Here is a 13,185-nt window from a genome sequence, read left to right as displayed (position 1 = left end):
CGTTAAAAAAAATTTACCGATCAGTTCTCCATCATGCAATCACATTCAAAATGTTTCATGCCTCTTTAGGTTTTTGTTGACAAAGCACAAACAATTTGAAAAAAATATTTTTTGCAATAAAAATCTTAAACTTAAATGTTTGGTTTTGTGAAAAAAGGCACCACATTTTTTTCATTTCATTTTTCGTACAGAAGTATTCATTCCCTACAACTCGTTCTTAGACAGTTTTGCTTTTTCTAATACACTAGCAGGGATGTTATGCACCTCAGAGCAAATAAAGAGAAGAATAACAAACGCTCTTTGCACTTTTCATGCGAACCACCGCTCTTCTCTTTCACAATAAACCTCTTCACTCCAATGCGTGTTGCTTCCACACGTGTATTCTATTCCATGGCTGCACGCCACAAAGAGTAGAAATAAAGAGGCTCTTTAGTGTGTATCTTTGTCCCACGCGCACGTAAATAGAGAAGGCAACCAAAAAAGATTTTTAAAACGTTCTTCCGATCAAACTTTATCTGAATTCAAGAGTACTTATTCAAAAGGTCCTAAGTGACATTGAGCTCGAACTGAGAAAAACGAGGCTGAAGTTTCATGGACCTAAAACAAATCCCTATTAGAGAACAAATATGTGTTTTGATGAAACAATTATGCCAATATAGTCTATGGACTATGCTCTTTAGGTAAATAATACTAAAAACATGAAATGTTTAGTTCTAATGTAGTTTTTAAGCGCTTTAAAATGATGCGTCCTTTTGAAAATTATAGGACCTTTCACATAGGTCTTTTTTCGGGCCTAAGAATCATACGACGCTGCACATAAGGCTTTTTTCAGCAAAGGTAGCTCTTACGACGAATATTGAATATCTTCAAAGTTTTCGACATAATGAGCACCGGAATACGAATGTTTTTCATTACTATGGTAAATAGTTGCACTGGATTTAACAGAAGTCTTGCAGAAAAAAATTGCGGGAAACTTTAGTTTATATTAACAAACCATTGGCTGGAAGTGGTTGAAACCAACGAATGGCATGTTATTTTAGAATAACTAAGCTTTCCAATTATCAATTAATTTATTATACTTTCTAAATTCAACTTCGAAAATAAGTCGCATGAACAGAAGAAAATAATCTTTTATTTTGATGTTTAGGACGTTTTTACTAGGTACCTATGTGCAGTGGGAAAAACATAGAATGAAATGAATCATGCGTCGTTTTTGCATGGCGCCTATGAGCAGTTGCAGAGGTTTTGAAATGTTTCACGCATAGGTCCTTTCAATTTAAAAGGTCTCAAGTGCAAAATTTCAAAATATGATCATGAAAACTTTGCGACTTTTTATATAATGCTTGTTATTTTGATAAATACTGGGTATAATGAATCCTAGTTTTCGGTATTCGTTAGCTATGTTGTAATCACGTGCTGCGCTGCAAATAACTCAGTTTGTTTACATTTGTCACTAAGGACCATTTGAATCAGCACCCTTGAATTGTAGTTTGATTCGCCTTCCTACCTGCTTTCCAGTGAGGGGAGGCACAAAAAAGTGGCCCTTCAAGGTGACTCTTTCAACGAAATTGTGCAGCTCTTGGTGCACAGATCCTACTCTTTTTCGTTTTCAAGTTTCTCTTTGTGCGGTTGTTCTGCACATCGCAGTGTTTTTGTGCTGCTCTATTTTTAATCGGTGTATTTCGCTCTTTGTGGCTCATTGTGTGAGCAAATAACAAGCCTGTACATTAATTGAACAAAAAATTTTTGAACGTGATGAACACAGATAGCTCTACGCCCTTTTGAAAAATTGCTCTTGCTTAAAAATATTTCAATTGCTAGAAAAAACATGGAGTTTCATAAAACCGAACACAACTGCAACGTTTAGTTCGAATCGGCGATGATCATATTTTGCGGTCGACCATATACCTTCTAATTTTTCAACAACAAAAATCGAAAAAAATACTTTTTCTGAAATTGCCACTCCTTGAGAATATTTTCCCTAAATTTCATCGAAATATGAGTAATAGATCGAAAATTACAGCGCTTCAAACTGCGCCTCGTCCACCAAGAGCAGTGGAAATTTGATATTTTATACTCCATTATCTAGAAAAGCCATTTTACCAAAAATAGCCAGTTCGTCATCATGATTGCCAATTTTCTTAATTTTTATTTTCAATCGCCCGTAATTAATTTTTCTCGCACCATAACGGTTTATTCAATATGGATAAATGTTTGTTCAGTAGATAAGAAATACAATTTTTAGAGTTAAAATCATCGATTTTTTGGGAAAAATTTTCCCACATACAGGAAAAACTGTTATTTATTTAGCTAATCGCCATCTTGAATTTCGAAATTGCGCTAATTATCAATTTTCGGTGCCTGCTGACCACCCCCTTTCAGATGACACCCATATTGATGGTAGTCACTCTTTTGTGGTAACCGGAAGTCGCCATCTTGGATTTCAAAGTGGCACTAATCGTCAATTTCCGATGTCTACTGACCACCCCCTTTCAAACGACATCCATATTCATGATGGTCTCATAATTTCGTGATATACGTAAGTCGCCATCTTGGATTTCAAGATGGCGCTAATTGTCACTTTCCGATGTCTGATTTATTTTCAAATGACATCCATATTGATGATGGTTCTCACTATTTTGTGATAATCGGAAGTCGCCATCTTGAGTTTTTAAAATTGCGCTGATCGACAGTTTTAGGTGTCTGCTGACTACACCCCTTCAAATGACACCCATATTGGTGGTTATCACTGTTTTGTAGTAACCGGAAGTCGCCACCTTAGATTTCAAAATGGCGGTAATCGTCAATTTCCGATGTCTGCTAACCTATACGGATCCTTACCTCGCGATTTAGAAGCTATTGAAAAATTTACTCAAATTGCACTGGCGAATAAGAAATATTCTGAACGCCTGTTCTGAACCTATGTATTATTTTCGTAGTGCAAAACATTTTTGCCCTGATAATTTTGTCGAACCATATTTGCGCTAATTAATATTTGACCCACTTTAACCTGAGCTTGTTATAAATATACCATTTCTGATCTAACAGAATATTTCAACCCACTCTTGCTCTCAGCCTCTCATATTATTGTCATGTTTTATTTCTTCATGAGTATAAAAATATTTTGGCTTTTAGTTGATGTAAAAGGTGACAAGTTAGTTTCTTTTTGAACTTGTTGTGTAGAATTTTGTTCTAGTAATTAGTGTTTTTACACTAATTAGCGTTATCGGTTGTATATTCGACAACCAAAGCTAGTCGTTTCAGGTAATTGATTAGATATTACCATATCTATTTCGACAAATGTTTCAAGACACCGAAACGGTATTGTATTGGTTTGGAATGTCGTGTTTCGCCAGTTTAAAGAAACAAGAAATAATAAAATCGTTCACATACCGTTTGATTTAGTTAAACATAAGCAACACTCCTGACTATCGGCAGTCCAGAGCTGAAGCTGCAAAAAAAACGCTTTTAATCCACCTAACAGTGTGATGAGACATTTCTTATAGCTCTTATCACTCTCTTCGGATATTATATCGTTTGAGAACATTTAGAACTTGATGCTTCGCGATGTTTTTGATAACACATACTACAGGATAGTGGCAGGACTCAGAGAATCGCTCAAATCAGCATAGGACAACATCAGTGCTAGAAATCTCAAACCAAATCAATGGGGAAGCGAAAAAATGGCCCATAAAATAGACATACCAACGAATTATTGTTAATGCTCTGTTAATAAAAGTCAGTTGTGTGTATTCCCTCCGACCGGTTGTTTGTCAGCTGAGCTGCTTTCGCTTTTTCGTGGAAAATAGTCGCGCGATCGATTTCCATATCGTATTTTGCTGCCATTCGCTTTTATCAGTTATAGTGCACTGTTTTCGGATCGTACATTTTACATCGCTGGTGATATTATAGATAAAAAGGCGATTTTTCACCCGATTAAACGAACTATCCGTTTGTTCTATCTTTCGGTGCTACCGCTTCTATACAGTCGAAAACAAAAGAACGTCATTCTTCATCATACCAGCTGTATTGAACAAGAGAAAGTCGTGCTGATTGAAGATGTTTTGCTGCGAATGTGCCTTGCCTATCATGCCTGGAGGGGTAACCATTTCTTGTGATGGATTTTGTCAGGATAATTATCATGCAGAATGTGCTGTGCTGTCTACTGCAGAGGTCACCTGCTGCAACAGGTACAAGAATATCTGGTGGATGTGTACCCCGTGTACGACGATCATGGACGGCGTTCGCAAGATACAGGCTTTTCGAGATAAACGCGAGGCGATCACCGACGCTACTTCATTTACCCCTGCTCATACGGCTACTGTTGCTGTCGATGTGAATACTGAGTGAATCAATTACCGAAATGGCTGAATCTCGTTTTTCTTTGGCGGAAACAAGTTCATCTCTAGCTCAATCAATCCCGCAAATGTCGTCCACTCGATTGAAACAAGGGTGTAGGGTTGCTGGTTCTTTGGAGTCAAGTAATTCTACAAATCTTTGTTGGCTATTCTTTACGCGTGTCAAGAACACAGTGAGTGAGAAAGATATTGCTACTCTGGTCGCAGAATCACTCGGAACTAATGCTGCAATTGTGAAGAAGCTCGTACCTGAATGGAAGGACAAGTTATTAATGCCGTTCATTTCATTCAAAGTAGGAATTGACGCAAGGCTAAGAAAAATAGCACTATCTCCATCAACATGGCCATTAGGACTCTGTTTCCGACAATTTCACGAAAAGCTTGACATTTTGTTTGGAATACTGTATTGTTACCTTTGATTGTTGCTCGATTGTCTGTGTTGTTATATATTGTTACTGTACATGCTAAATAATTTTAAGTAACAGTCTGTATGGCAGAATTAGCCAAAGACGAAGGAATAAATAAATAAAATATCTAAATTGTGGTGGGAAAACTGAATTTTCCTAAAGGGGTTATATATTGTACTGAGCCAAAAAAATCGAATTTTTTTTTGAATCGATTTGAAGTTTATACTTTACTCAAATTTCCAACGCGACTGAAAACTAAGAAATCAACGCTTTTTCTTGAAAAAAGCGATACTAGTAGTGACACCATTCAAATAAAATCAACAGTGAATATTTCCAGTCTTGGTTTTATTTCCCATTTAAGAACTATTGTGTTTTTTACATCTTAGATTGCATGATGCAGTGATCGAAATCCAAAACTTCATGAAGTATTTGAAATTATTAAATTAAAATTTGTGTTTGCTATTGAAATTGACAAAATGATAGTATCGCCCCTTTGGCGATTTTCGGTCCCACCTATCAGCATTAAAGTATCGCCCTTACGTTTTTTTACAATACCAATTTTACAATTGGTGGGGGTTTGGTAAAAATCGATCTTACTGCCCAAACGGCATAATTCCGAAACCGTAATTTTTGAAGTTTTAAAATTATGCAGAATTAATTTTTCAGAAAATAGTAACAGAGTTCGTGTCTTTAGCGAATTTGTTGAGACTTTATTGTAGTCATGAATATTAACCTGAGAAAATTCACCATAAATACTTCTTGGACGATATACCGTCAAAATTATTTTGTCAAATGATGCGCTGTTTAACGTTTGTAAAACTCATTGAAGATACTAAACCTCCGAAATTGGCGGTTTCAAAATGATGCTATCTTGACCTTAAATTACTGTTTTTAAACATTTGATTTATACATATAATTGGTCATACAACAAAAATCAAATGCTCATCAAAATCGATCAGAACCTTTTTCATAAATTTCTCTCTACATTTGGAAAGTGTTATCCTCGTTATTAATCATATTACGTTTTCGTCTCAACTCGACGCATTCCCAAAATAAAAACCTGTTTTAATCCACTTAGTGGTGCAATTGTGCTTTTCTCATTTGTCCAGACTACGATTCCATGGCTGGTTATGTTCAATACAATGGTGGAAATGAATATTACATGTTCAGTACGATTTACACATACATACAATGGATCGACAGCCACGATCTTGAGATACTATGTGATACTGAAACATCGCTTGAAACCAGCGGCGGATCATGGAGAAAGATCCGGGAGGTCCAGGTCCTGCCGAAAATTTTCAACTTGTTAAGAAATTTTAAACTAGTTTTAATTTTAAAGTAGCAACCCCTCACTGCATACTCCCTCCGGGCCGGTATGATTGACGATTTTTAGAGTGATTGCATAACCATTCTATATGAGAAAGGCAAAAATGTACCAAAGTCCAAAAAAGTCAATTTTTGTCAAACATCTCAATGTTTCATGCATTTTAAAGTCATTTGGCATCAAAAATACAAATTTGATTTTGAAAATTTTTCATTTCAGTTTATATGGGAATTTGCTGTGTGATTGCACTCTTCAACTCGTAACTCCGGAGCCGGAAGTCCAATCAATAGAAAATTCAATAGCAGCCGATGGGAAGGTTGTACCTTTCATTTGAGACTAACTTTGTGCAAATCGGTCCAGCCATCTCTGAGAAACAGAGGTCAAACATACACACAGACATTTTCCGATCTCGACGAACTCAGTCGATTGGCATATGACACTCGGCCCTCCGGGTCGGGATTAGATTGACGAATTTTAGAGTGAATGAGAAAGGCAAAAACATTTTTAGCAAATGTTGAAAGTTATGCATTTTTTTGGTGAGCAGTTCTATGTTTCATAGACATTAAATCAATTTTAACTTCGCTTCATATTAAATAAAGACCCCTATTACAGTACATCTCTACAAAAACGAGATCAATTTGAAAATAAATCTGAGGATTATGATTGATTACAGAACTCTGGAATGTTCTATTGGAATGTTCTCAGGCAGGAATTTGATATTGATGCAATTAGACAACTGTGAAAACAAGATCAATAGATCAGTTACATATCAGGAACCATTCCGACAATTTATCAAAAGTCCTCATGATCTGCATCAATAAATTTTCAACTTCAATCCAATTTTTTTTGGGTGTGGTGGTGGGGGGTGTGGGGGGGGGGTTGTATTGTGTTAAACCCCAAAACCTTCTCTTGGCTACGCCGTTGCTCGGAATTATTTATTTCGCTTTTCATTTTCCGATATGTTTCAGATAGAATTGCAGTCAGAAGGTTCGCACAAATGAACATTTTTGTACTGATAAGTTAACAAGTTCCGTCCAGACAACTTGGAAGTGTTCGGTGATTATTTCTAGCGGTTGTAGATAGTAAAATGAAATACAAAATTCGTTTTATCGAAATAATGTTTAGCTTATTTCAATGGATTATTACTATATTGAACAATAAATAGGCGACAAAGAGTAATCAACAAATAACAAGCCATAACTTTTAAAGTATTCAAAATAGATATTTAAAGTCTTTAGTAAAGTTATTCGCAAAAGTAAGAGCTACAAATTTGCTGAAGACATCATTTCGATATAATCACTTCAAAGAAAATTTGTGAAAATATCTCACTCATAGGGGGATTAATCAGCAAAAGCACAATACCAAAAGAAAGGGCATATTACCTCCATTAAATTCTCCGAAGATACTATTGACCTAAAATAAGCCGTTTTGGCGTTAATAATAGATTACATGTTTTTGGTCATATTTCTGGCAATGGGAAATGATAAAAATCTTTCGTCCGCATTTAATGTTAAATATCTCTTATGATAATAGTCCGATTTCAACAATCTATAGCTTGTTCGAAAGGTATTCGTTAAAGCTGTCTAAAAACATATAAATTGTTAATCTATGTTGTCAATTTCGGCAGATAATCCAAAAAAACTGCAAAAAACGCCATTTTTACGCATTCAAACATTCATATCTTGGAAACTAAATATCAGAATCAAAAACAAATTAATAGCGTTCATACTGTTTTTTAGTTCTTTCATTTAAAATTGGTTTGGATAAGATCGGTTCAGCCATTGCTGAGAAACACGAATGAGAATTTGTCCGTTACATACACACACACACAGACACACACACACAGACATTGTCCCAAATCGTCGAGCTGAGTCGATTGGTATATAAGACTCGGCCCTCCGGGCCTCGGAAAAAATCTTGAAAGTTTGAGCGAATTCTATACATTTCTTTTATAAGAAATGTAAAACGATAAATCAATCATAAATTCTCGGTAACCGGCTTCCCAGAGCAATAAAAATATGATAACACTTCTAAGAGTTGTATAGATCGTATCACTTATCAAGGGGAATCCAAATTTGTGTAACTCCTTGCACCAACATTCTAACAAAAACTACTTTCCGCGAGAAACGTGGAGATCCATAGATACAACGTTCGTTACACTAATATTCTTTTCCTTCCCCGATGATTGTAAGAACGTGGCCGGCACCGTTATTGGCATTTCGAAGTATAGAAGTCTCGAAACGTGCACATTGAGAATGGATGGCTACTCCCAGGCCCTATTCGTTGATTTTCTGTGTAATTACGCTTGTTCTGGTCAATCTGGGAGTAGCAATTACGAATTGTACGGACTTTATGCTCATGCTCATGCTCAAAACAAATTCTTGCTGTTCCCAAAAATGTTGTTTTAGCATTGGCCAGAAAATATCTTAAAACCTATATTTTCTCTTCATCTACTCCAAAATCTTAGGGCTAGAACCATCTGTAAACAAGCTATTCAACATTCCGCTACGAAATGAAATTCCCTAAAAACACTGATTCTCATAATCGCGCTTTCACAGCAGCGAAAAAAAACGATTTGTTCTCGCTTGATGCGGTTAAGTATCCGTTTTTCCATACAACACCTTAATAACCTTTCAATAATGAAACGCATGTTAATATTATTAAATGATGTTGGTGTTGTATTTATGCGCTGTTAATGACTATGTACTTCTGAGGAAACGTCCAAGCTTGTTTGTTGAGAAAAATCCCATTAATTGAACTCTGATCACACGGTTGCGTTTCATTAATATGTTCCCCCCTGCTTAATACATTGTTGTCACTCACTGCAATCAACGAAACCATAATTCTACCTCCAAGCACACACCACCCCCAGCCAAACAAAGCGAACGCGTAATGATCTGTGGTGACCGACATGCTTCCATGTCCCGCAGCGGTGACACTTTTGTCTAACGATAATGTATTATTTTCCAATGGATGCATATAAAATTTCAGAGGAAAAGGAGATGAAATAATCGAACAATGCATGGCATTCGACAACGAGTCGCTTACAAAAGGAAAAAAAAATCCCGGAAAAATTACCCATGAATACTGCATGATCCTATTGCATTTGAAACATGTATTTATTTCATTCGAATTTTCATAGTATTGTATTTCGTTGATAGGTAAGGTGATGCATGAGATTACAAAACCTATCACAATCCACCTACTGGTGTGGGAATAATGTCTTTCTCATATATCCAATTATTATATATTTTATACATTACAGATAAAAATGGTATTGAATTATGTTCACCATAGAACTCCGAGCAAGATAGCCAATATAAATATTTTTAAAACCCATATTATGTATACTAAACTTCAGTGATTTATTCCAACATTTCCGAAATCATCAAAAGAAGGCAATGTAACCATGAACCATTAAATGGTCTAAATAAGCACTTCTAGAAAAATAGATTTATATCATTGCAGGTTTTCGTACACTGAAATTTTGACCAGCTTCTTCCGGAGTGTCCGTAACTGGCAGTAATGATCAATGTGACCAAAGATACTCTTAATAATGATTGCATCGCGTCTCTTTTATGAGAAAGTAAATTATTTTCAAGTATAAACCATCAGAGAACGGTCGAATTTTGTGAAAAATTTGTGCACACTCCGAACAGGTGTTATATATGTAGTTTAACCTTTTGTGTAGTATTGTTATTTTATTAACCACACTTTTCCTGTTGTTACCGCTGTCACTAGAGATCCGATAAAATATATCATTTTTGCAATGGCGACGAAGCGCTTAAGCTTTATCGAGTTGCTTCACTCCCAGAAGTTGGAACTATGTATAAAAATAGATCTTTGCTAAATTACTCCAAATGAAAAAAACGGGTTATTTGGTCTAACCTGTTTGTAGAACTAATTAACCGTAGAGGCTCCTTTCTCTGTTTACAATACCAAAACCCCTCTGTTATTTAGTGCAAGCACACTACAGCCAAACCTCAGCAAGACACCACATCAATATGCATAAATAACCATCCAATAAGAGAAAAGCGAAACAAACAGTAATAGCACTACATCCACTTACCTCCCGGGGATGCCCCGATGCAACGGAATTCCCAGCACCATCGTAAATCATCGATCCCGGGCCAATCGCCCGAAGCAGGAACAAAAATTTCAAGACCTGCCTCCATGCTTCCCGTTGCAGGGCAAGGTCGCCGGAACCGCTCGGGAATCTCTGCCGGCCAAAACGCTGCACCAGCTCGGCAACACGTCGCACTATGGCCGTGCATCGATTCTCATCGATGGCCAATCGATCATAGCTAAGGAGACCATTATGTCCGTCTCCCGCGAGCAACGATGGTGCGCCGATGCAATCACTTTCGAAATATAGCTTTAACGATAGTGCTTGCAGCGGACGGAGCAACACCTCATCGATGATAGCTCGGGTGTTGATTTCCATTTCGCCTTTTTTACGGTCGACTGGCTCTGGTTTGGAAAGGATAGAAAAAGAGATGGAAATTTGATTATGAATCAGCGTGCCCTGTGTCATGGATTCTGTATTACAGCTATGATAGATCACGATATGTTCATCAGCTAAAGTGCTTAGTCTTTTTGCGGCGAGTGCAGATTTTACATAAAGTTTAATTTGTTTAATATTGAAATCTATGCATTCCCTATTATCACCCTCATAACTTGCTTAAATTTATGGGTAATCAATTCAAATTTAGTAGCAGCACATAAATCGTCACCCATGATGCATATGCAAAATTTATAGGTTAACTGTGATCTTTGAAATCTAATTGATCCTATTTTTGATATTCTTGCAAATAAATTGATTAGGTACGAGCGTGATTATTATCTATGTCGGGTTTTTCGTGTTTCGGAGTCTCCTTGTCAGGAGCTGACAGTTGACTGGGCCGCTAGCTTGGCACTAAATTCAAAACCGACATGCAACTTACGTGTACGGACTGATGGTGTGGGAACGATGACCGTTCATTGCGTAGTTTTTACTCGACAATTACTTAGAGAACCAAGGGATGGAGCCTTAAAGTGACTTTTCATAATCAATTAACACGTTTAGAGAGCGGTGCATTGCCCATTAAAGCATAAGAGTCCCATATTGAAAAACATCAAGCCGGCAAATACACTACTCAAGATTTACATTTTCATTGAACCTTGTGGATGGTACCATTTTTCTTAATGTTTTCTAAGTCAACCTTGTAGTCTCATTAGACCTCGACACCTACCGGAATGCCCGTTGAGTAGGCTTGGTCCACCACCGGGGCTGACTGGGTCACTAAACGGACATCAGTGCCGAAAGAAACCCCACCACCGCCCAAGGAAACGACTATCGGTGTCAGGAGAAATTCTGCCGCCGAAGAACTCTCAGTCGGAGTAAGATGAGTTCACCGCCGGGGACTATCCGTGTAGATTGCGACAAAGCCCGGATCTAAATGCCTCACAGAAAATCCTAGTTAAATGGTTCGAAGATTCAGGAGCTAAACGACTTGCGATTATTTATCGCTGAAGATTTTTCGAGTGAAGTGGCTAAATGGAACGTTGGGAGCTAATTGGATAGACTAAGCAAGGCTCCGAGTTAATTGTGTCAAACGAAAGATAAAGTGAAAGTGATATGAAAGCACAACGAGAAGTTTCCTGCAGGGAGAAGATCCGCAATATCACAAAATTACCAATCCTCTACACAAAATTAAATCTGGTTGAAATATCACATGAGATTTCTGGTGTTTCTGGAACTATTGGAAACTCCTTGATCTCAAATTTCTAAGACCAGAAGCTGCCAGAGCTTCCCCGAGCCGGTGTTGGCGGTCTCTTAAAAGAAAAGTTGAAGGTTTTGCAAGGAATCTCATCTGCCTATTGTTTTTAGGAACAGTAAAAGATATCCCCATATGATTACCATCAATATCACACACTTCCTGAGCTAAGAGAGCATAATGATTTGTGGTGGTGAGTTACGAAGCTCTTTTTTAGTATTTCTGCAAGTGTAGCAAGGCGTGGTATTAGGTTATATGTACTTTCCCCGCAATATGCACACTTTTCAGCACTCCCGATGCGAGAATCATCCTCATCAATATCGGCGCATTTATCACTCCGAGCCCTACTGCTACAATAGGCCGTTTGCGCAAACATCCGAACAAGTAGACGATTCTTGTCGACTAAGATGTAAATAAACGCAAGACAGTTCCATCACAGGTAACCTGACATGCGTTTGAAAAGGCATCATTTTGTCCCGTCTACCGCGATTGTCATTCAAAATCATTGGTCACTGGAGCAAGGGGTCCATACAAAAGCTACCACCGTGTTTCAGTAGATCCAAGCATGACAAACTCGGTTCGGTGACGACAACGTCATACTCAACTTTGTGAGCGGGAATGTAGACGTGGAAGTCCTTAATACACGACTTGTCGTCAGTAACATCATTTGCTTGCTTTATAAAGAATATCACAATTCTGAGGTTATCTGGGCGAACTTTCGAGATACCTGTCACGGCTGAATATTTATGAGTACGTTCTTTCGAAATCATTAGCGGATTATCTTTGATTCGAAAGCAGATCCGATATGGTTAGATCGAGTTCAATGTATATGCTTTCAAACGGGAAGTCGGAGTCTTTGATGACAACATTGAATAAAAATTAGTTAAATATTCTTCAACTGATGTGCTAATTCTACTAAATTTTCCATCGATGTATTTCGCCCTCTGGGCACATTGTTTCAGGAAATAATAGATTTGTGGGTCAGCACAAAACGTCGCCAACGGAGCTCAACTTCAAACTAATAAATAATGCAACAGTGACTATAGCATCTGCCGATAGGCTTTGAGGGCAGACATCAACATGCCCCTGCCAAAAGTCTGGTGGCGACTGAGTTAGCTAAGGGCGCAAATAGTGATAATAAATATCTCAAGCCTTGAGCGCAGTTCACTGGACCTAAAAATAGATAACGAGAGAGATTTCACCCGATCGATGAGAGGGAGAGGTGTCCATCTGCTTATAGGGGACATTGGGGGTCGATGGGTCAATTAGGAGGTATTGGAGGCTGCTGCGGTGATCACGATACTGTTGGGAATATCACAGTGCTCGATGGCGGAATG

The 13,185-nt window shown here is 37.6% G+C and overlaps 1 protein-coding gene across 4 annotated transcripts in view; it reads right to left on the bottom strand.

Moving 5' to 3' along the window:
- Window positions 1-13,185, bottom strand: part of LOC131689118 (uncharacterized) — a 244,500-nt gene that overhangs the window by 152,388 nt on the left and 78,927 nt on the right. For all 4 annotated transcript variants that reach the window (XM_058973961.1, XM_058973960.1, XM_058973962.1 and 1 more), the window contains exon 3: window positions 10,162-10,562. In XM_058973961.1, coding sequence (XP_058829944.1) covers window positions 10,162-10,562 — 401 coding nt within the window. The remainder of the gene's footprint in view (window positions 1-10,161; window positions 10,563-13,185) is intronic.

Source organism: Topomyia yanbarensis, chromosome 3 (assembly GCF_030247195.1).
Source record: "Topomyia yanbarensis strain Yona2022 chromosome 3, ASM3024719v1, whole genome shotgun sequence".
Taxonomy (NCBI): domain Eukaryota; kingdom Metazoa; phylum Arthropoda; class Insecta; order Diptera; family Culicidae; genus Topomyia; species Topomyia yanbarensis.
This window is presented reverse-complemented; position numbering and strand designations above follow the sequence as displayed.